The following is a 25,802-nucleotide window of genomic DNA, read 5'->3' on the forward strand; positions in this document are numbered from 1 at the left end:
CCATAGGCCCCAAATGCAGAAGAAGTAAAGTATCATAACATACATACATTGCAGTAATTCATTTAAATAACATCATGACTACTTTGGACAACTGGAAAATGTCTGCTGGCTAATTTGTTATGTTTAATTTATTTTAAGAGACACAATGTAAGGACCCATAGGAGGACTGTGGGAAAATAATGTGTATATCGCTAAATATTGTAATGAGCCTACTTACCAAAGAGCTAAAATTCCAATCAATATGTTTGAATATTAGTTATTGTGAAATGGGGGTTCCAGTAAATGTCAAGGTCCAGATTGTTTAGCAAGTGTCTGGGGACATCATTTAAAGTTTGGCGATAACCGGGCGTCTGTCAAAAATCAGCAGACGCCCTGTGGGCCAATCTTTAGGCACCTCTGATTCATTTGGTAGTGTAGACACAACTTAGTTTATGCTGGCAGAGCCTTACTTACTCTGCTGTTGGAAATATCATGCCAGTGATCCAGCTGCCACAGGTCTCCTGCAGCAACAATGTCAGACCGAAGTCCTGCCTTAATTAGGGAAGGTTTGTTTCTGAAAACCCCACAAAAATACCCACGAGGCTGCCATGACAGCTAGCATTGAAGTTTTGCCATAGGTGGTTATGCTGTATTGTTGGAAGCACTTTTGTTTAAAATGTCATAATGACACAGCAGTAAACTCTAATTTTTGAGGGCTGGCCACCACAGAGCATCTCCCACCCCAGTGTGTTGGTGGTTGGCCTGCCGGGGGATAAATTATGCCCTTAAAGAGATAGCTTGAGAAAGTGAAATTATTGTAGAAGCCAGAAATCCAAAATTAGGACACAATAATGTAGTAGATTTACATGATAATAAATATCTTCTCCACTGGTTAAAGACTCAAAATCTAAAATGGAAGCACTTTAGAAGCTGCAATACTCAAGCGGTAAAACCAATCAAGGATCATAACTATCAAATCTGCACTACAAAGGTGGTTTGTTTTCATAAACCTCTACTGTGTATCTTTAGTTTGCAATGCTAATCTGCTTAAATAATCATCAATTAATTTGAATCCTTTTTCCAAAATACAAATGCCTTGTGGGGCATTTGTATTAATATTACTGCGTTGTCAATTTTCGTTAAATTACACAAACTACCTACAAGCACTCCTAAACTGCCAAAGAGTCCAACCCACCCCATGGATGAAGCCTCTAGTTATGTTAATGTCTGTGTTTGGAAAAAGTTGTGTCAATCTAAAATCTGATTTCTAATAAATCAAAAGCTTCTTCTTCATTGTAGCTGAGGGATAAGTATTTTGGAACCAAAGACAGTGCAGACAAAAAAGTGTTAAACCTGGTGAGCTGGAGACAGAGGTAGCGACCCTCGACTTTCAAAACCCGCATCCAATGGTCCCAGCTTTGGCTAGGGATGTCTTATGAGCATAAGAAAGATTCAGCCTTCAAAAGATCCTTGAAATGTTTGCTATTCTGATGATTAGAGTTGAAGGTGACAGGGGTCTTGGCATAGGCTCTTCAACCGGCTCAAGGGCTGTCTCCAAGCTGCAAGTGAAGCGTCTGCTATTCCGAGCTTTAGGGGCCATAAGTTCCTGATCGCCTATATGTGTTACATTTAACCAAATTAAATCCCTCTTTGTGCAGTTAAATGCTCTGTGCACCTGGTACCTTTCATGCATTAGGAAATGATCATTAACGCCCCTTTAGGCTCTCACCGGTAGGGCTGAAGGGAACATGACTTGATATGAGGGACATGGCTGACATGACACGATCTTACTGTCCTCCATTTGCAATTCCTCACAATTCAATGATTATCCTACAATTCAGTGCCCATGGCTCAGCACCCATGCTATGCTGATGTCACCTTATAAAGGAAAGCGAGTGAACGTCCCTTTTCCTCTCTGCTGTGGCACCTGGTACTCCAAAAGGGCCGACGGTGGGCTTCGGGCTTGGTCAATGCGCGGGGCTGGTGTCACAGGCATGGAGGTCTCTGAGGCCTGGCTCTAATCCACCCCCATCCATAGCGGATGACATTTTTACAGATGCTGGAGGATGCAGCATAGGGGCCAAGGGCCATAGATATTTGGACAGTAAGAACAGCACAAATCTGGGAGCCGGGGGATTCTGGGTCTGGACGCAGTAGCCTTTACCATGAGACAGTTGGAGAGCTTAGTAAAGACTTCTCTCTTTTCCTCTCACTCTTTGAAGAGTACCCTACAGAAGGAGCCATGGGCTCACCAGAGTCTCAGACCTGACGCACTGATTTCATGAGCTGCAATGTGCTGAACTCTTCCCCCAGTTGCCAATGGCTTAAAGTACTGCACCTTAAAAACCCTGGTCTGTGAGAGCGTGGGAACACACATGCTCCACAGATAAGAATCTCTATGGCCAGCTGTCCGAATCCCTGGGACATGAGCATTGACTGTATGGCTGCACTGGTGTTTACAACAGTGCAGCGGAGTACAAGCAATATCGCCCCCCTCCCTAGCCTTTCAGGCTAGGGACAAATGGATGGAGTGTGGTTTCACTCAGCCCAGGGGATTTACAGAGCCTTGAACATGCTGAGTCCTGATGCCTAACATGCCGTGCCCTATCTTTGATAAATATGCTCACTCTGGATTGACACTGTAGCATGTGCAACATTGACCAACCCCACACTAAACAAAAGGAGACACCCTTTACTGGTGCTAGGAAATGTGTCAACTAACATGTAAATGTTAACTAAATGGAGTATCAGAAGGTTGACGGGTCCAACAAAATATCACAGAATTCATACACACCTGAAAAGACGAGCATACATGAAGCTATCGTCCAAGAGACCCACCTCGCAGCAGCAGAGGGACATAAACTTTAAAAGAGGTGCTGAGGCCTGCTTTACACAACCACCTTTTCAGCATACACTAATATGGGTCAGTAGCCACTGGCTAGACCGGAATGGAAATTGTTACAGCACTGTAATGTCCAGGAACAGGATATGTGATGCAAATGTCTGAAGAAAGTCTTCCAAGAAGAAGGTTCAGCAGAAACTGACAGCTCTTGATAGAGTACCCAATGGATGAAGGGACGAATAGGTCACATGAATGGAGACTCGATGTGGGCTAGAGTAAAGAGGAGCAGAGCCGTCAGAATACTGAAGGAAGACAGCAACTAAAGACCTAGAGTTGCTCTCTTTTGGGAAGAGCGGTTACATACCTGCTGAAGCACTCATGATGGTAGTCAAGAACTAGATATCTCTTTCAGTATGAAATGAGGCACACCTGTATTGTTTACCTAGCTACCTAGCTATGGGGTAGACTGAACACACCATAATACACACATGACTAAGTGTAACAGAGAGCCACCAACAGCACCCCTGTGGCTATCTGGAGTTTGATAGTATGAGGGCACCCTAGGCTCAGAAGAGATTGGTTCTTCAAGGTATGTGCCTGCTTGATGTGAAGGAACTGAATGGGTTAATGGAGGGGTGGGTGTTGGTGGGGATTCATCCTGATGATGTTCCTTGGACAGATGCTCCTGTGGGGAGCTGTATGTGTCAGCCATACTGGTGTTATAATTGTCAATTTTTATGGCAGAAAGGTTTTGTTGATTTTCTCAGAAATCAGCTTCTTTTTTTTTTTTTTTTTTTTTTTTTTTTAAACCTTTATTACAGAATGCAATAGATATACAAGTATGGGCCTACAACCTTCAGGCCGGCCGCTAGCAAGCAGTGGGACCATAAAACACAGTTATAAACACAAGCGGCAAGTGGTAAAGGTCCCAGAAGTCGAAGGAAGCGTTCGCGGCCACACCGTCCAGACCCCCCAAATGGCGGTTCCATTTTTAAATGAAAAACTACAAACAAACCCACAAGGAAGCAGAAGTCTAAGCAGCATTATGTGCTCCCCTCGGGAGGACCCCACCGATCCACAGGAATAGGGGGGGGGATGGGCCGGGACAGAAACAAAGTGGGCATAACGACACAGAATCAAGGTAACAAGCAGACTAGGGAGACTGGGCCGCCGCCAAGTCAGGCGTCAGTGGTGGGGTACAAATCCCGCCACGATAGGAGTTCCAGGGGCCCCATACCTTCACCCATTTCCCAGGCTTACCTCTCGCCACATACACTACCTTCTCCCGAAACATACACCAATCCATGTTGTCCTTCCATACCGAAACCGTTGGTGACCTCTGGGAGCCCCACAATTGTGCTATGTCACGTTTGGCCACCATATATCCCAGTGTCACCCACCACGTTTGCGGCACCGTGTAATCAGTCGGTTCCCACACATTCAACAGACATCTCCTAGCCTCGGGAAACAGCGTCACATGCGTGACTGCTTGCAACACCGCATGCACACCACGCCAGAACCGCGCCACCTCCGGGCATTCCCACAAAGTATGGAAGAAGGTCCCTAACAAACCACACCCACGCTTACACATCCCATCCACGGCATATCCCATACGCATCAGACCCGGCCCCGTAACGTATACCCTGTGGAGTATTTTGAGCTGGACGAAACGAAGGCGGGCCGGTATGGCCACCTCTTTCGGGGAGGCCACCGCGGATACCCAGTCCTCGTCATCCAGCTCCAATCCATCGGCAACCCATGCCTCACGAAGGCCAGTCAGCAGTCCCGAGCGATCGTTGATGAGCTTTTTATAAATCAACGAGATAGTGCCATCCGGTACATGCCCGTCTAGCACTCTATCTTCCAGAGGGGAGCACTCCGGGATGGACGCCACATCCGGGAATACAGAACACAGCGCGTGACGAACCTGTATATACCGGAAGTACTCCCTGTCCTGCAACTGGAATTCCGTCTGCAGCACATCAAACGTTTTAAATCCCCCCCTCGTCCAGAGATCGCCCACCCTGCTGATGCCAATCGTGTCCCACTTATCAAAGCCTTTCGTGGTCCACAAGCAGCCCAATCGCTCAGATGCATACAATGGCGTCGCCCGGGTCAACCGATCCTTCCACCCCATCGCCAAGTTTGCCGCGTGCCACACCCGTACCGCGACCCGTGTAGGACCCGTCAAACGTGCGTCGAGCGATCTAGAGTAGAGCGCACGATTGTAGTCGCCACCCGGCAACAACAATTTGTCCATTTCAAAAGCCGGGTTAAGGGCGGGCCCATAAAGCCCGTGGTTTATCGCAGCCAGCTGGGAGGCCCAGTAATACCGTTTGATGTCTGGGAGGGCGACCCCCCCGTCATACCACGGGAGCGTCAGCTTCGCGAGGGCGATACGCGGCCTCCCATCCCAAAACAGTTGGCGCTGCAGACCCTCCACCTCCCGAAAGTAGCGAGCCGGGACGACGTCCATCGTGTTTTGTCAAGCGTATAAAAAACGTGGCAACGACATCATCTTAAACAGCGCCACACAGCCGAGCGGCGAGAGCGGCAAGCGCCTCCAACGCGCCACATCCTCCTTCAGGCGCTGGAGGGGGGGGAGTAGGTTCTGTTTATATCGGGCCGCAGAGTCCAGGGTAATAAAGATACCCAGATACTTAAATCCCTGCGGAGCAACCTGGATAGGACAACCCCGCGGAAGGAGAGGAGCTTCCCCTGAGAGGACATATACACAGGATTTAGCCCAGTTGATGACTAGGCCGGAGTTGCGGCCAAATGAACACAATACATCCACTAACACAATCAACGATTCACGCGGGGAAGCAAGGTACAAAAGAATATCGTCCGCGTTAAGGGAGACGCGATCCTCATACTCAGGAGTCCATCGGAGACCACTAATCGAAGGGTGCCACCGCAGCCACTCCGCCAGGGGCTCCAAGGCGAGCGCAAAGAGGAGCGGCGACAGCGGGCAGCCCTGCCGCGTGCCCCTGCCCAATTCAAAAGGAGCTGATACTCTACCATTCACCACCACCCGCGCCAGCGGACCGGAATACAACAATTTCACCAAGCCAATGAATCCCGGGCCAAACCCAAACTTCGCCAGCGTCGCCCAGATATACGGCCACTCGAGCGTGTCGAACGCCATAGTGGCGTCCAAGGACGCCAAAATGGCTGGCTCACGTATGAACGGGACCCTCGCGAGTACCCCATGCAGACGCCGCAGGTTAAGCGCGGTGTTGCGATGAGGGATAAAGCCGGACTGGTCCTGATGGATCAGATCGCACACCACGCTGACCAGCCGATTAGCCAGCACCTTGGCCAGAATTTTCGGCTCCGCATTCAACAACGAAATAGGTCTGTAAGACGTGACCCGAGCCCGCGGCCTCCCCTCCTTGTGAATAACCACAATAGTGGCAAGACGCTGGTCCAGCGGGAGGGTACCCGCCGAACGGGCCGCGAGGAACATATCACGGAGATGCGGAGCCAGTGTATCCGGCCGCAATTTGTACAATTCGATGGGAAGGCCATTAGGACCCATGGCCTTGCCAGAGGCGACCGAACGTATGGCGAGGCCAAGCTCCTCAGATGTCGGAGCCGCGTCCATCAACAATTTATCCTCCTCCGAAAGGGAAGGCAGCGCAATATCTTTAAGCAGGGCGTGGGAATCCTCTTCCGAGCGGGAAGATACCGGGGAATACACCCCGCGAAAATACTCAGCGAAGCAATCAACAATTTCCTCCGGCTCAGTAACACACACACCATCCAGTCTCTCAACCGACGGGACAACTCGACTCGCTCTCTCCTTTTTATCCAGCCACGCAATCAGTTTACCAGCCTTATCACCCACATCATACAGTCGCCCCTGTTGCTCTCTACTCAGGCCCCTGGCCGCCTCTGTGACTAGGGCCTTGTAGTCCGCCTGTTTGAGTCTGAGAGCATGCAATTTGTCGTCTGTGACACCACAATCCAGATCACCCTCCAACTCAGTTATCTTAGATTCGATACGGGTCACCTCCTCCCGCTCGCGTCTCCTGGAATGGGAAATGAGGGATAGGGCCTCCCCCCGGATTACCGTCTTGAACGCCTCCCACAGAGAAACAGCAGACGACACAGATCCCACATTATCTCCAAAATATTGCTCAAGGGATTTAACCAAATCTGCGCGGATTGTGGGGTTACGCAGGTACCAGGGGTTGATCGGGACCACCCTCCCTTCCCCCCTCGGGATAATATCGAAGTGCAACAAGAGCGGGGAGTGGTCGGAAATACCTCGAGCTAGATGCCGCACCTCCCCAACCCTCCCCGCCTGTGCTGCTGGCATCAGAACATAGTCAAGCCTCGAAAGACTGCCATGAGCCCCGGAATGAAAGGTGTATTGTACCTGCGTAGGGTGTTTCAGCCGCCAACAATCCACCAGTCCCAGGGTATCCAAGAGGCCAGACAACCAAGCTTGGGCGCGGGGGAGATCCCTGGGTGGGTGACGATCCTCAGTTCCGGAAATTACCGCGTTAAAATCCCCCCCAACCACTAGAGTCCCTTCCGGCAGTCCAAGAAGAAGGCGCCCCAAATCAGCGAAAGTAGTCATCTGCAACCCCGGCGGGACATAAACAGAAACCAAAACAATCACTTTACCCTCCAATCTGCCCACTAGAGCCGTATACCGTCCCCTATCATCATGGAGCACCTCATCAACCTCCAACGGGAGCGAGGTTTTAACCATAATGCCCACACCCCTCGAACCAGAGGTGAAGCCCGAATGGGCTACAAGGCGATAGCCCCGCCTGTTCATGGCACGAAAGGAATTGCCAATAAGGTGTGTTTCCTGCAGAAATACAATATCAGGTGAAATCCGTTTTAAGAACTGCAGGACCACCCCCCGTTTTATCCTGTCCCCCAATCCATTAACATTCCAGGACAGAAGTCTCAGTCCCCTACCCCCCATCACAGCCAAAACCGATCAGTCTCCCCCAGAGAGCACTTTAGATATAGCACAACAATACTTCTGCCTTGTGGTACAAACAAACAATACCCAACCCCAACCCAACATCCCAAACAAAACTCCCCCCTCCCTGCACCCCTGCATGAGCCCAGACAGCCCCCCCAACTTGCAGTGTGCCTGTCGCCCCTGTGTGAACTAAACTACAAAGACCCCCTAGAGGAGGAAAGAGAACCCCCTCGAGACACCGCACAACCTCCAATGGAGGGGGAACGAGACACAACAGTCAAGGAACCCTGAGCTTGGCCGAAAAGTGGCATCATCAGGAATGAGCCCCAGTGTCAATACCTCATACCCGGTCCGGTGGGCACTCTCCTCCCGCTGCCCCCATCCCATCCCGATCATGTCTCCCAGACAAAGTGTCCAACCAGTCCCCGGCCGTCTCAGGACGGTCAAAAAAGTGAGTGCGACCATCAGACTCCACACGCAGCCTGGCCGGGAAAAGCATTGCTTATTTTAAGTTCATATCTCGAAGCCGCCGCTTGACGCCCATGAAACTCAGTCTCTGCTTCTGGACCGCCTGCGTGAAATCAGGATAAAAGTTCACCTCCATGTTCTCCAGCTTAAGCGGCCCCCGCAGTCTGGAAGCTTGTAGAATCGCATCCCTGTCCCGAAAGTTGAAGATACGGGCAATGAGAGGACGCGGGGGAGCTCCGACCTTCGGCTTGCCGCCAGGAACTCTATGGGCCCTTTCCACCGCAAAGAATTTACTCAGTCCTCGGGGCTGGAGATGAGTAGAAATCAGATCCTCCACAAAGAGATCCGCCGCCGAATCCTCCAGTCCCTCAGGCACTCCGATAATGCGAACGTTATTCCTCCGGGCCCTGCTCTCGGAGTCCTCCAGTCGCCGATCCGTGAGCGCACTGGCCTGCCGGAGCCGGCGCACCTCCGTCTGGAGGGCCGACACCTCAGTCGTGAGGCCCGACGCGGTATGGGCCAAAGAGTCAACCCGGTCATTTGTCTTGGATAGATCTGCTCTAATAAGGTTGGCATCGATGAGGACCGCGTCGAGTTTGTGCGCCAGGGTGTCGAATTGTTGACCCACCGAGGTCTTCATCTCAGCTATGGCGCCCATGACGTCCTGCAAAGTCAGATCCGTCGGCAAACCCGGGGCATCCGGAGGGCACTCGGAAGACTTATGCGACCCGCCGGGAGAACCTTTTGGTAGGGTGTAGCGATCCATGATGTTGACTTGAAGTGCGGCGCCACGCCGGGTCGATTTGGCCTTCAGCCGATCTCCATCCTGCTTCGTGGCCATCGTCTTGTATCTCGCACCCCCACGAGTCATGCAGCGGAGAACGAGCAATCGAGGCCGAGGACCCCGGAGGTCACCTCAGGAAGGCGGAGCAGGTCTCCGCAGGCAGGCAGGATCCCCCAGCGAGGCAACCACCACACAAAGAAGCGCCGTGATCCCACTCGCGATGGCGGCAAGGGGACTCAAAAGCGAAAGTGAAAGTGTGGGGTACGCGGCTCGCCAGGCTCGTCCCGCCGTTGTTATTCACTTCTCCACTGGATCACCCCCAAACTCAAGTCCGGGGTCAGGAGAGGAGCAGGCCGCAAACTTCAATCGATGCTCATCACGGCACCCGGGGTCCGATTCAAAAACGGAAAACGGGTACCACCTCGGCTCAGGTTCACCGACACAGTCCCCTCAACCGATTCAGGATGAAGACAGGATAAACGTAGGAGGTTGCGGAGGTCCTCGGGAGCCTCGCACCTACGCGGCCATCTTGGTTGCGCGCTAGGCTCCTCCTCAGAAATCAGCTTCTTAATAGAAGCCCAGAAATTGGGTTTTGGTAAATTAATTGAGGAGCATAAGACTGCTTAAGGCACTAGTCTCCTCGAGTCGATTAAAAGGACAGTAACATGAGGGGAAGAAACCTCCTAAGGACTCACATTTGGTTTCGCCTAGCTTAAACATTCTACCATGATGTGGCTTCATAGGATAGAGAGGAGTGGTATTTTTAGTGCAATTGTGACCAAGAAAAGTTGTATATCAGAATATCAATATCTAAAATATTGCCTGACATAAATATCATGCCCTAAATATCACTTACAAAAATATTCTTCCATTAGGTGTAGATTCTCTATTATTAACTCTAGTGTGGCATATTTTTGTAAGTTATATTTATGATACAATATTTCCTTAAGCAATATTTTTATTATGATATTTAGGTCTTACTCCCCAAGGACAAATTGAAGCTTAATTCCTTGGGACCTCATGGCTCTTGACAAAGCAAAGGGTAGAAGGCAAGGAGAAGGCGGTAAAAACCACTGCCTACATGGCTTCAGCGTCTTGTCTAAAATTATCACACATGTGTGTGTGCGCGCACACGCAAACACACACACACACACACACACACACCTAACAATCCCTGAGCCATTTACACACAGAAGAGTACCTAACGGGTGGTTTGGTGCTGAGGAAATTGATAATGATATAATAAAGAATTTGAAAGATCTATTACGACGTAAGCTGGGGAACCATTAGTCGAAGCTTGATGGTGCCTTCAGGCATGTGCTGAAAGGGAGAGGGTGAACATCATACCCGAAAAGTGAAACATTTCAAAGACAATTCCAGGGTCAGAAGGACTTCTCAAAAACAATTATCATGACCATTCAAGACATCCTCTTGTGCATCAATTATATTTGAATTTGACACTATTATGGCCATGGTATTACAAGAGTCAGAGGGAGCAGTGGCGGCTCCTCCATTGGGGCGTTTGGGTGCCGCCCCCCTGCTTTCTCGCAGTGCGAGAAGGCAGAAACATAAATGGTAATAACTACCATTTATGTTTCTGCTTTCTCGCACTGTGAGAAAGCAGAAGTGCCTGATCGGGGGTGGGCGGTCCTGCTTGAGGGCAGGGGGGGAGTGGCTTGCCCACTGTTGTGCATAGGGACTGTTTGGTCGCCCCTGGGGCCGATCAAACAGTCCGTATGCACAACAGTGGGCAAGCCACTCCCCCGATGCCCTCGAGCAGGACCGCCCACTCTCCTTTTTCTCTATGTAGGCTGCTGCAGCCTACATAGAGAAAATGGTCCCGGCTGGGGCGCTCTCCACTGCACCTCAGCGTTGTGATTGGCAGAGCGGAGGGAGGGAGGCTGCCTTTCATTGATGATGACGAGAGCTTCAGGACGGCGGGAGCGGGAGTTTGGACGCATCCAGAAGCTGCGGTGTTGTAGGACGGAGCGGGAGTTGGGACGCATCCAGAAGCTGCGGTGTTGCAGGACGAGGACGGTAAGTTTTATAATATTCTTTCATTAAACCCCTCCCGCCTCCACCCCCCGTGACAACCCCCACCCCCATCATGCTGGCCGTTACTGTGAAGTTATGAATGTACAAAACTATTTTAGGCCCTCCTTAGGCCTAAAATAGTTATGTACATTCATTACTATTTTAGACCCTCTGGTGCCGTATCAATGCCGGTCAGGGCCGGCTTTAGGGCGGTGCGATCGGTGCCACCGCACCGGGTGCTGGCTTCCTGGGGGCGCCGTGTTTGAAAGTTTATTATGCCTTTGAAGCACCTGCTGCAGCGTTTCTTTCCCCCCCGCAATTACCAGGCCTCACATAAATGTCAAGATAACTCGTGTGATTAATTATCTTCCTGGAGAGAGATCAGCATTTTGTATAGTTGTGGTTTTGACTTAGGTGAAGTTAGTGCAGAGGGTTAAAATGCCTGCTGCAAAGAACGTGTACCATGTAGATTACAGATGTAAACAGATCAGCAGGTTACTTGCAATGTATAATTTAAAGTCCTAATATAGAATAGTGAGCTATTAACTTTCATCCTAGAACTGCATACACTCTGCAAAGTACAGAACATCAATGTTGCAAAAAGGGTTAATTTGGCTAGAAATCGATTCTTATTATTAAAGAAAACTCCCAACTATGCTGTTTCTTTTTCGACTCTGAGTTTGTGCTTCTCCATACCAAGCACTCTTAAACTATACTGCCTACCAGTATGGATGACATGTGACTCCTACACTTTTAGTCCTTTGGCTTACGTAACATTTCCTACACACTGATTTACACACGTATGATTGAATGTCTGTGTGTAATGTGCGTGTGATGCAAAGTGCTCAGACACCCTACACTGGTATGAGTGGCGCTATATAACTAATTCAATGCATCTGAGAGAGTGTGATTATGGAGACTTGGTCACTGTTAAAGGGTGCTAGTGAGAGAATCCGTGGTGGAGGTGGTCATTGGGGGGGCGCCAACAAACTTTGTCGCACAGGGTGCCACCAGCGCTAAAGCCGGCCCTGATGCCGGTGGGACGGCCCCGCGCCTTATATTCTTTAATTAAACCTGTTACGGTGCTCTGTTCTCGGGTGGCGAGGAGGTGATTTACCACATCACTTGTAATATCTCATGCTCCCCATTTCCACCTTTTATTTAGCCAACCTTTCCTTCTGAGTGTGTAGTCTCCTACGAGGATACACCATGCAAGACAGGCTTGTGGGACACCGGCTCTGGTGCCAAGCGTGTGAAGATCTCTGTTCCCAGCGTCTTGACACCTTTGGGCATTTGTTTGCGCTTTATACATTTTTTTTTGCATTCCGTTTCTGCTGAGTCACAGATGAACGGGAAGAATAAAACTTCACAAACCATGTCAACCTGCACTCGAGGACGTCGCAAAACTTCACTTATATAATAAAAACTTTACACTTTGGTACGCCCAGGCATGATTAGTTTACTTTAAAGATAGTTTTAGGAATGCAAGTTAGATAAATAAGTTTACAGGGCTATTTTTAGATGACTTCAGCCAAACAATAGGAGCGAACACAGCAAACTTCACTTTGAAAAATCCACAAATATTGAAATATATTTCTGGACGATAAAACAGAGAAAGTGTGACGTCCATTCCAATTGGATAATAAAATAGATAAGATTTCCCATAAAGCACCGGCTTTATTCCCTTTCCCTAATTATTGAAATGTTTAAAAGTCCAGAAACTTAATAAGGCATTCCATTTTCCACTGTCTTACTTCATGCAATATTCATACAATAAATATCATTACTTTCCAACGAGTCTGTAATAAAGGGAACTAAAGATATTCCGCTGGGCTCCGTTTTTATGTTGAAATAGGCAGTCTCTCTTGGAAGAGCTCTAATGACAATCTTGCCTTTGCAAACAGCTATAAAAGTAGACAAAAAGTCCCCCTTTTCCAGTATTAATCCATCAGGAAGCTTTCAGGGATATTGCTTGTCTAAAATATTCATTGACAGCACAATGTCCTGAATGCCCAGTGACTACTAACCTTGACTTTCGCCACAGCCTGTAATCCCTGAGGTGCGTGACTCAGAAGGACCCAGAGGCCTACCCTGGTGAGGAGGGAGAGACTGGGCTGTGAGGTGATTTGGTTTGGTTTTTCGCCTTAGAGGTTTTCGCCACCCAATCTTTGGCCCTAATGGAGACCTGAGGTGACATATAGTTCATCTTTCTTTGGCAATAAGGTCAGGCGGCTAACGCCAATGTTCCCTATTCTTTTAAAATAATGCAGTCAGGCTAAATGGATGGCACGGGTGCAAGCAAGAATGAAGCACGATATGGGACAGTTTTAAATGTGTTTAATTATTTCAAGTCTACATATCCTACCTACTTTTATAAATATTCTTGCTTTCTGAAATGTGGTTTAACCTGCATCCTTTGGTCCTTTTTTTTTTGTTCTTCAAAATTTCCTTGGCGTGAGGGTCCTGCAGTCCCCCTTTAGTCAATCAGGCTCGCTACGACACAAAACACATTTAGACCCTTTTTTTACGCCCCACCACTTTCAAATGTCACCAGCCACCACTGAGAGGGAGGCATTCACCACACCTTTCTTAAACTCAAGCATATTAAGATCTGTATTATTTGCAATCTGCCCCACAAACTAGAGTTGTGGTGAATTGGAAGGCGGCAATTCTCTCTGTCAATTTGAGGTAGCTATCTGTGTTTGTGACATTCATATTACATCCATAAGTGTCCTGACATGGCATTACACTTTGAATTCCTAGGAATAAGTAATGTGAGTTTGGTTTATCGGAACCTAAGTCGGCATCCTGCAGTTTGACTGCTGCTCTCAGTTAACGGTGAGCAGCAAGTTTGGCAGTCAAGACAGCAGTAGCAATATTCGCTTCTTCTCCAGCGAGGTTTCGCTTATTTCAAAAGAAGAACAGAGATGCACATGTCCATAGCATGAGATATCACTAGAAGACAGCATGTGTGATGCAGATCCCCCATTTACAACCATGAGAAAAGCTAACACTCCATGCACCAAAACAGTGCCATCAAGTTCTTTTTATATTGGGTTTTGCACTGCACCTGCTCTGGTGTTCTCCCGCTGACGTATTCTTCTTTGGAAGAGGGTGCTCTCGGGTACATTTGGGTTTCCATATCCGTACTAGGGGGAGATTCTGATCTTGCTTTAGACTTCTCATCAAAAAGTGTTGGCACACCCCTCCTAAAAAATAAAATGTTCTTATTATGTTATTGCAATGATATATTACTAATCCTGGATTAACATTATCATTTGGGTAAATATATATGTGCTAAAATATGTATATTCAATAAAATATTGTATACTGGCTAGGTTTTGAATATTCTTTACAATCATACAACAGGAGTAGTTTGAGACTTACACACATTTGTGAATAGCTTATTTAGTCGTTTTCATTTAACACTGAAAGATGAGTCAATGTTAGTGGGTGAAATACATCTATGTGAGCTCCTTTTCCCATGACAGCTCAGTGCACAATCACCGATTACCTGCACTGGGGAAATAAAATGTTGCCCTATGCACATTTTATTTGTTGTTTGCATCATGTCCATGTAAATTTACACATATCTTCATATTTATTCAGAGCCCTTGAAGAACTTAGAAAGGTTTTTACTGTGATGATTTAGAGTTGTATTATAAGCAACAGGTGCAGAAGCCAAGGGCTCTTTTATGCCATTGTAAGGTAAACAATGTAAGAATGAAAGAGAGCACAAAGATGTTATAAATGAAGTACATTATTCCCAGTAATGTCTTTAAAGAAGTTAATTTGGGAGAGGGACGGTATTACACCTTCTGTCTCATTTGTAGAACAAAGCGGTACAAAAGGGGGTGGTGATGGACGGAGCATCAGAACCAATCAAACACTCACACCCAGTCAACAGATCTGGGTTTGATCTATCACCGTTCTTTAGCCCACTCTGCCACCCCAGTTCAGACATGGCCATATGCAAATCAGTCTGACCCTGTGCCTCATGGAAACAGTCCAGCCCGAACTGCAAGCCATGCCTTCCCTGGACCGGAAACAAGCTTCCTAGGACCGGTTTCTGGCATTTCAGCCGTCTTCAGCCAGGCTTGCTTGAATCCAGTGGCAAAGTGGGCAAGGGACTCACGTCTGAGCATACCCTGCCAACTTATGGCGAACAAAGCGGTACAAAAGGGGGTGGTGATGGACGGAGCATCAGAACCAATCCAACACTCACACCCAGTCAACAGATCTGGGTTTGATCCATCACCGTTCTTTAGCCCACTCTGCCACCCCAGTTCAGACATGGCCATATGCAAATCAGTCTGACCCTGTGCCTCATGGGAACAGTCCAGCCCGAACTGCAAGCCATGCCTTCCCTGGACCGGAAACAAGCTTCCTAGGACTGGTTTCTGGCATTTCAGCCGTCTTCAGCCAGTCTTGCTTGAATCCAGTTGCAAAGTGGGCAAGGGACTCACGCCTGATCATACCCTGCCAACTTATGGCGAACAAAGCAGTACATAAGGGGTGGTGATGGACGGAGCATCAGAACCAATCAAACACTCACACCCAGTCAACAGATCTGGGTTTGATCCATCACCGTTCTTTAGCCCACTCTGCCACCCCAGTTCAGACATGGCCATATGCAAATCAGTCTGACCCTGTGCCTCATGGGAACAGTCCAGCCCGAACTGCCAAGCCATGCCTTCCCTGGACCGGAAACAAGCTTCCTAGGACCGGTTTCTGGCATTTCAGCTGTCTTCAGCCAGGCTTGCTTGAATCCAGTGGCAAAGTGAGCAAGGGACTCACGTCTGAGCATACCCTGCCAACTTATGGCGAACAAAGCGGTACAAAAGGGGTGGTGATGGACGGAGCATCAGAACCAATCAAACACTCACACCCAGTCAACAGATCTGGGTTTGATCCATCACCGTTCTTTAGCCCACTCTGCCACCCCAGTTCAGACATGGCCATATGCAAATCAGTCTGACCATGTGCCTCATGGGAACAGTCCAGCCCGAACTGCCAAGCCATGCCTTCCCTGGACCGGAAACAAGCTTCCTAGGACCGGTTTCTGGCATTTCAGCCGTCTTCAGCCAGGCTTGCTTGAATCCAGTGGCAAAGTGAGCAAGGGACTCACGTCTGAGCATACCCTGCCAACTTATGGCGAACAAAGCGGTACAAAAGGGGGTGGTGATGGACGGTGCATCAGAACCAATCAAACACTCACACCCAGTCAACAGATCTGGGTTTGATCCATCACCGTTCTTTAGCCCACTCTGCCACCCCAGTTCAGACATGGCCATATGCAAATCAGTCTGACCCTGTGCCTCATGGGAACAGTCCAGCCCGAACTGCCAAGCCATGCCTTCCCTGGACCGGAAACAAGCTTCCTAGGACCGGTTTCTGGCATTTCAGCCGTCTTCAGCCAGGCTTGCTTGAACCCAGTGGCAAAGTGAGCAAGGGACTCACGTCTGAGCATACCCTGCCAACTTATGGCGAACAAAGCGGTACGAAAGGGGGTGATGATGGACGGAGCATCAGAACCAATCAAACACTCACACCCAGTCAACAGATCTGGGTTTGATCCATCACCGTTGTTTAGCCCACTCTGCCACCCCAGTTCAGACAGGGCCATATGCAAATCAGTCTGACCCTGTGCCTCATGGGAACAGTCCAGCCCGAACTGCCAAGCCATGCCTTCCCTGGACCGGAAACGAGCTTCCTAGGACCGGTTTCTGGCATTTCAGCCGTCTTCAGCCAGGCTTGCTTGAATCCAGTGGCAAAGTGAGCAAGGGACTCACATCTGAGCATACCCTTCCAACTTATGGCGAACAAAGCGGTACAAAAGGGGGTGGTGATGGACGGAGCATCAGAACCAATCAAACACTCACACCCAGTCAACAGATCTGGGTTTGATCCATCACCGTTCTTTAGCCCACTCTGCCACCCCAGTTCAGACATGGCCATATGCAAATCAGTCTGACCCTGTGCCTCATGGGAACAGTCCAGCCCGAACTGCCAAGCCATGCCTTCCCTGGACCGGAAACAAGCTTCCTAGGACCGGTTTCTGGCATTTCAGCCGTCTTCAGCCAGGCTTGCTTGAATCCAGTGGCAAAGTGAGCAAGGGACTCACGTCTGAGCATACCCTGCCAACTTATGGCGAACAAAGCGGTACAAAAGGGGGTGGTGATGGACGGAGCATCAGAACCCTCACACCCAGTCAACAGATCTGGGTTTGATCCATCACCGTTCTTTAGCCCACTCGGCCACCCCAGTTCAGACATGGCCATTTGTAGAACAATAAATGTCTTAGTTCTGCATGGCAGAGTCTTGTTCAATTTCACTTTTTACTTCACATTCACTCAATATGTATTTTGCATCCAAATACATAAACAATATTTTTCCAATCCATTCAAGAAACATTAAATGTAAAAGTAGGATGAAAAGCTTTGAGATAATTAAAACATAGTGAGGGCATGTATATTTTTGGGGTAGGTCAGGCAACAAGGAGATTGGCCGATAAGGTCTCACAGCTGGTCATGTGACACCTTCATCGGGATGAGGACTGGCTCTTCAGGCCACCACATGTTAGAACACAGGTTTTCAGAAGATTCACAGCAAGTATATCTCAGGTCAATTTACATTTATTTACTTTCTGTGGATAATGTTTTGTTGTTTTAGTCATTCTGAAAGGCAAACTCAGTTGTACTATTTGGTGGCTTGACAAAACCAGCTCTATTCTTGATAGATGTTACCTCATTATTGCTATGCCATATCAATCCAAAAATGCTTATGGAGTCTTCCCCCTCATCTCTTTCATTCATAACATTCTTGAGAAAACAAAATACAAACCTTTTCATCTGAAGAAGGTGATATCAAAGCTACTAGGTCACCATTTTCTTCAAATCTCTGATGGCAGAAACCCTTAATATTTCCTTTAATTTATTCTCCATAATATTTATAAGTGAGGGTAGAAAATAGGAATCTGATCAGGAAACTTCTGACTAAATTTACAGCTGTTATTTGGGTTTGCATATAAGAATTCTGATAAATAGAAGAAAATATTTGCAATAATTATTTTTGGAAGCAATCTGTTATAGAATGCCCACTGATAAAGTACTCCACAAAGTGTGAAAATTCTAGGTCAGGGGTAAGATGGAGCTGGAAAGTGTTAGTACCATCAATCCACCCCTTACATCTTCTATTTTATATTATGCAAAGAAGACAGTATCTTCCCCATAATTGGCAAATGGGTCTATCCCAACTGTGTCTATTTCTATTATGTAGAGGTAACTTCATCTTATTAGTATTAAGCTTCAAGATAGCTGTGCCTCATAACATCCTTTAGGTAGCTGTGAGGATTTGAAAAAGAGCTGTGTGTCTTCTTATGGCAGTGTCTTGCAGCCAAAGGATTTGATGATGTAAGAAAATATTTGGATGTACACATTGAATAACAATGGTGAAAGAGGAGACTCTGGAACTACCCCAAATGGCACTGAGGTACTCGTTGATGAATAATGAGATACATTGAGAGATTGGGAGGGCCCTCCAGGAATTATATGGACCATTCCACAGTGGTATCCTTGATTCCCACCTCTCCTAATTGTTGAATCAGAACAGACAGGTCCACTGTTTTAATACGTAGTAGAGATCCAAAATAAATACTTCAGATTAGTCACCCTCATCCAAAATGGACCTCAGGTCCTTACCGGTTCCCAGGAATGCCATTTCTGTCATTCTAATTACCAAAGGTCTAGGGTGTCGGATACCTTCAAAATTGCTAATAGCTCTTTCACCACAGTTCTTTTTTTTGAGAATTTAATCTAGAGCTTGGAGAGGTGTGATTGTATTGTAGTTGATAACAATGCTAGGATATATTAGCAGGACCTCTCAAATGTACAAAGAGGTGTTAATTAGGTCTGTGACACTGTCCTTAATTGCAGGCGCAATATGGATCATCTGAGGAGCTCCATACTCATCATAAAAGGCTCAACTTCTTCCCTAGTGGCTGGTGCGAAGGAGGACCAGGAAAACCCATTCCTCTCTTGGGGGATGGGGGGGACATACAAAGATACCTGAGCCAAATTCTCATCCACTTTTATATTCCTCTATGTCCTGGGTTTGAGCAAGGGAGAATGCAGCACATTGCTCACTAAAAGCCTGTGATTTGTAAACCTCTTTGTAAAATTTAATATGCATTTGGGATGGCGTGAACACCCCAAAAGCTCACTTACAAAGGTTTGACATAAACTATGATTTAAAGATTGTTTACAACCTATATAATGCCAGTAAAACAAAGGCAATGAAAGTCAGGAAGCTTAGAGGAATACAGGCAAAATCTCAACAGAGTTCACGCTTGTAGGTAGAAGTGTGTGTCACTAGCGCAGGGAATTTACATCGGGAGTGGCAGCAGAGCAGATCCACTCCTGGCCTGATATAGGTGCTCAGTGCAAGAGGACATTAGTTTCAACCTTTCTTGGGAGACCATCAGGATGCAGACAGGGAGTCCCTTAACTCAGAGGGCTCCCTGGCAACCATCTGGATATATTGCGTCAGGCAGGATCCCCGACACAGATTGATATTGGATGGGGGATGAACAGTGTATGAATGAGACGAGAAACAAGAGAACATGCTTTTACTTCACTGTCAAATTTAAATGTATTTTTTGTGTATATTCTCAAAGCTCAGTGATTGCATTGACTCTATACGTTTTGTAAATACACTTAAGGGCTCATACAGAAACACATAGGTGTGCACGCACACACACACACTCTTTTGGAACTGTATGTCCTTAATGTAAGCTTTGTGATGCATTTATTTAATTAATAGAATTTTAGTACAGACCAAGAACATTTAAACAATCAAGGACTGTCTCGTTTTATGATCTGATAATGGTTCCGAGGCACTGTACAGGCATTAAAAACACATAATGCTCCTATAAGGTGGTTGTATGGAAGTTTTCAGAAAATAGATGTTAGTCTGCACTGGCATTTGAAAAGGTCTCAAAATAAGTGCCTACAAGGTACGTTTTTAGCAATCTACGATTCGTCCACTCTTCCCAGCTAAAAGGTAACCAATAGGTTTGATAAGTCATCGGACCATGGCGGCTTGTTCGTTTCTGTCCACTTGCAGTTTGCTCTATCCTGGCAGCGATCAGGGCTTGACACAAGCCGTCGGCTTACAGACTTCTTCCAAAAACCAAGATCAACTTTGAGGTGTAGTGGAGGGTAGCGAGGGTGGTGAATAGCTTAGAACCTCCCCTCCTGCCCCGCGCATTAGTGGGACAGCGTCAGTACACTGCGGGGTCAAGGGCACATGGACCAAATTCTCCCAGCACTTGACAAACTTAACCAAGCAAACCAAAGATGCTCACAACAAAGGAGGAGAAAGGAGGGCAACCACCCTAATGAGTTTTTCTTGCGCTTGATTGAACGGAGTAGCCCTTTCAGGGGGCTAATAGTTGAAAACCTTTACAAGCTTTTGTCCGAAGAAATGGCAGGCGTTTTCCACCCCCTTTTTATTTATTTTTTAAAGAAAAAGTAAGGCCCTTTTGGAGCCCCCATCAGCTGTGTGGATTTTAAGGGCGACCCCAGGTCATACAGAACTAATCAAGCGAAAACAATACGAAAATTAGCCCGACCGTCAGCAAGTATCTGAGGACTATATCAAAAAGAAGGAGGAATGGACTAAACCACTGGCAGAAGCAAAAGGTCAAATCCGCAAGGTGGTATTGCTAAGGCCTGGATTAAATTATGTATTCATTGTTAATTTATGTATGTATGTATGTGCAAATGACCCCACCACTGCAGGTGCATAAGGGGGTTTCTGAAAGGGCCCGGTTTAGTGCCACGGCTGGAATATTGGTCCATTTAACTCATTCTTCCCCATAAAGCGATCAAACACTGACTTTTTTTTAAGAGAAGCAGATAGGGAAGAAAACGCATAGGACCAGTGGTTTTCTGAGCCCCATTCATGACTTTCAGAAGGCTGGGGAGAGGAGACTGCCAGGCCCCATGCAGTTTAATGGCTAGGAAATTAGCAAATGAATGCTTATGTCAATATGTGAATAATCCTTATTGGTTTAAAGAGATACAAAGTCTCCTGCGAAGCTTAAAATCTCGCAGTGTGCCCCTCACACAGAGACGGGCGAAAATCGTCTTTTTGTGTCAGAGGACAGACAGACGATAATTACTGAATCGAATCAAGGCTGCAGACCTGATCTTCTCAATTAATTTGTTTCGAACTCTTCCGAGTGAACGAGATAATAAAAGCGAACCATTGGTCTTTTTTCTGCTGCGTCATGAGGTGTTTGTTTCTCACAGAAGAAGAATGTGTTGCAGCTGACGTACTCTTTCCAGATTCAATCCGTTTTCTTTTTGTGTCGGAAGGGCAGAAATCGAGGTTACAAAACAGCAGGCATCTTGCTTTTTCGAGGTCTTAACCCGGCATTATTAATGGACTGAAACTGCCACTGCCCGCTGCAGCTGACCCGGAGTAGCCACCCTCAGTGGGGCTCCGTGTAGGGCAAGTCCCTGGGCACAGGATGAACACAGCACCCCAGCGTGTGGGCATGGAGGCCGGAAGCCAGGCATGCGCCACATATCCCAAAGAAGGCTTCAAAATACTCATATAAATACCTCTACACCACAGGGGGGGGGGGGGTGTTATTATCACTTACACCACGATTTTTTTTTAACATTTATTACACCACGATATTTACAAAAAAGCATTAAAAGGAAATTCGGGTTTTACCCTTATTGTTGTCACTTCAAAACAAGATTTTTTTTTCATTCAGATGAAGAATCTTTTGGGTTTTTATATATCATCAGAGGATACCCTGTTCAGACTGAGATACTACTCAAGGGGCCATATTACCAACAAAATGTGATATATATCCAGTAGCGGCCCGTGGTGGGAGTGCTGCTGGGCGCTGACGTGGGGCGGGGGAGGGGCAGGGTGGGGGGTAGTAAACTATGGATTATGGCTGATTAGAGGTAAGTAAACATATAAATAAATAAAACGAATTTCGTTGCGCGCGCTGCATCGCCAAATGCGATGCAGCGCACACAACGAAATTCGTTTTATTTATTTATATGTTTACTTACCTCTAATCAGCCATAATCTGTAGTTTACTACCCCCTACCCTGCCCCTCCCCCGCCCCACGTCAGCGCCCAGCAGCACTCCCACCACAGGCCGCTACTGTATATATCGCAAAACGCGCTTAGCGCGTTTTCTGTTATCGCTGGATCACATCGCCCTCTTAGCGGCGTATTATCAACGCTTTCCTAAGAGGCGATGTGCAAACCAGCGATAGCAGTGAAAAACCTGAAATAGCGGGAGAAATCCTGCGATAATTTGACAGCGATAAGAAAATCCTTGCTAATACGCAAGTATGTACTTATGCCATCGATCCACCTTCCATTTACAAGACTTGTAAGTCAAGTTTTAATGAGGTGTTAAATTCCTGCGATACCCGCGGTAAGCAGGATTTTTTCCATTGCTTCGCTGGTGTTGATGATACTGCGAAGTTATGTTTGCTACAGTTTCCATGTAGTTTAAGTCGGGAACGCCTGTTTTGCATGTCATTAGCGATAAATATCGCTGACATGCAAAGCAAGTAAAGAAACAGCTGCTATCTCAATAAAACAAGCGCTAAAGCATTTTAGCGCTTGCTTGATAATAGGGCGATAAAAATATCGCCACTTTTTGGGCAAAAAGTGCCGCAAAAGCTGCGATATTGCCCTTGATAATATGCCCCAAAGTTTTCATTAATAAAAAAATGAGTAACTTCGTGAGCTTTAAGCTTTCCGGGTGTCTCCTACAACTTTTGTAGAGTTTTTTGTTTTGAGGGATTCACAAAAATCTATTTTCATACGCACAGGAATATATAAAAACTATTACCTTTCTAAGTGTCACACCGGACCCTAAGCTGGCGGAATTTCCATCAGCTGAAAAAAACTCATTTTTTTATAGTTAAGGTGCAAATGCACCTCACCTTTGTTATTTATCTACTCTCAACATGAGGATTTTTTGCAGGCGGGGAATTTTCTCCTCCCAACACCCGCTGGACATATGGGACACTTTCATAGTTTCATTACAAATTTGCACACTTACTACATGTAGTTTAACACTACAGTTAGGAGAGCAAATTATTTATGAAAAAGATTGTGAAACAAAGTTATGACTCTAGGGCAGGACTTTGTGGGAGGTCAGTACATTCCCAGTGGCCCCTATTGAGCCCTTTATGTGGGAACACCCAGGTCCCGATCTTTAGCCCCACACTTACGACAGTGGAGAAGTAGTCATTCTTGCACATATTTTCAGTCCTAAGTAGAATATAGGGTCATACAACTCAAAACCTGTTTTGAGGATAAAAGTTTTTGAACTATCAATCTAAATACATATTTTTTTCTTCTAAAAGTGTAATTCTACCTGCAAATGTTTTTCTCAAGGAGGCAGAGATACAGTCTAGTTATTTAATGATTTGGAAACCGATTTCTAAAAGACAGGCTTACCTCATAGTCTCTTAAAGTTGAGAGTAACTTTGTATCTTGATGTAAGTAAAATCTGATGAAGCAAATAGGTTCAGTAATTGTTACTAAGCAAATCTTGGGATTTGTAAGATTGAAATACAAGTAAAGGCAAGAATGTAGGTAAGATGACAGATGAGCCAACCCAAACACCTCCACTGACAGACTTTACTGCTGTGAATCTGTAGCTTTCCTACTAAACAGGGACCGTCTATGAAGAGATAGAAATACGTACCATGTTTAGGCACGGTAATTGAACAGAAATAGCAAGCATGCTCCTTTGCATTAGGATACCCTGCGGGGTATGGAACATGAACACTTATTTAAAATGAAAACCATATGGACACAAGCTATGATGTTCATGCAGAAGAGACTCATGTGTGGAAGAAAATATTTCACCTACCGCAAAGACACTAGAAGGACCTAATTGCATGGCCTAAGAGTAGGCCTAGAATCAACTGAACCTGTAGAGTTCCACATATTCTTAAAGAAAATTCTTCAGAAAATTGTGAGAAATTGGGTTTTTGGTTCAGGGGGTTGTGACTCCTCCCCAAGCAACAACCACAATCCCCGTCAGGGTGAACCACAAAAAGTAATGTGCAAAGTACTTATGAAGTACACAAACGTTAATAAAGTGATAACACATTACAAGAAAAATCCCACAGCAATCTAGAAACATAGAGTACATTTTAATAATTAAAATGATATCCAAACAACAAACATCCAATCAGTAGAACTGGAGATATGCAACTTCAAGGTTTTAGGTAAAAGTAGCACCAAAAAGCACAAAGCTCGAACTGTGGTCATCTGGTCATGTCGTACTGGGACAAAGTCGCATTTTCAATCAGACAGCAATGGAGCACAGGACGGAGCTTTGTCCACTGGACATTATACCACTGGACATTATACCTAGACTGAGATGCGAGTTCCTGCGTTTTAATGCATCGCGCTTCATTGGTTCAGATGAGGCCACTAATCAGGAAGTGTGAAATGCTGCAATGCGAGGTTCTTCATCGAGATGCATCACCTTGTGTCGGTTACAAGGTGGCTGCCCATCAGGAGCTGCAAGGAGCTGCAATGCATTGTCCTGCACTGTCCTACGTCGTGCTGTGTCTGTTCTGATGAGGTTGTCGATCTGGAGCTGCAAGGTGATGCAATGTGTGGGCCAGCATTGAGATGAATTGTACTGCATTGGGTCTGATGAGGTCATTGATCAGGAGCTGCGAGGTACTGCAATGCGTGGTCCTGCGTCGAGATGCGTTGGTTCCAATGAGGCTGCCGGTCAGGAGCTGAGAGGTTCTGTGATGCGAGGTCCTGCATCGCGCTGCATTGAGTGGCATTTCACTGTGTCGATTCTGAGGGAACCACAGCTGGTCCAGGAGGAGTACACCCTGATGCCATCCAAGGGTCCAGGACCTGGGAGACACCTCCTGGGAATCAGGGCACACTCAAGCAAAGGCCAGCAACAGGACACTGGCAGGTCTATTATCATCTGGGCAACTGGGCAGATGCTGTACAGGTCTCTGGAGCTTGTTATGTACTTGTAGCTCAGAACAGTGGGCCAGTTAGCTAACCCTTGGAGTCACTCTGGTAGTTTTGGGATTTTCTGGGGTCAAGGAGCAGGTCCAGTTTTCCTTTATCAGGCAGCAGGGCAGTCCTTCTTGCAGCAGGGCATCATGGCAGTCCTTCCAGCAGCTGGGAAGCAGAGCACTTCCTTCTTCTGAGTATTAAACAGATCTGCAGAGTTGGTCTGAGGGTCCAATATTTATACCTGGTGCCAACTTTGAAGTGGAAGAAAATTCTAGATTTCCTCCCACATCTGGTTCTGGAAATTCTTTCCTTCCCCTGCCCTGCCTCCAAGACGTCTGAAGTCACAAATGGCTAGTTTGAAGTTATTTGTGTGTGGGCTGAGACAGTTCCCTTGAATTGCCAGTGTGGTAGGTGACAGCTCCGCCCCTCCCATCAGTTCAGGATGGGCCATCCCGCCAATAACCAGCCTTCCTTTAGTGATACTGTCTGGGAGGAATACACAAAGGCCCACTGCCACCTACACCTAGTCATGTGACCCAGGAAACAGCTGTAGGCACCAAATGGTAAGAACAAGAAAATGACAACTTTCTAAAAGTGAAATTTTTAGAATTGTGATTTAACATTTGACTTTACCATTAAATAGAGTTTTAAATTACAATCCATTAGAGATTAAACATGACATTTCTACCTATTTC

General features: G+C 46.8%; 1 protein-coding gene across 2 annotated transcripts in view; it reads right to left on the reverse strand.

Moving 5' to 3' along the window:
- The window catches only part of LOC146862687 (EF-hand calcium-binding domain-containing protein 6-like), a 478,924-nt gene that overhangs the window by 81,633 nt on the left and 371,489 nt on the right, over nucleotides 1–25,802 (reverse strand). For both annotated transcript variants that reach the window (XM_085641926.1, XM_085641927.1), the window contains exon 14: nucleotides 14,126–14,264. In XM_085641926.1, coding sequence (XP_085498052.1) covers nucleotides 14,126–14,264 — 139 coding nt within the window. The remainder of the gene's footprint in view (nucleotides 1–14,125; nucleotides 14,265–25,802) is intronic.

Source organism: Triturus cristatus, chromosome 2_2, assembly GCF_964204655.1.
Source record: "Triturus cristatus chromosome 2_2, aTriCri1.1, whole genome shotgun sequence".
Lineage (NCBI taxonomy): Eukaryota > Metazoa > Chordata > Amphibia > Caudata > Salamandridae > Triturus > Triturus cristatus.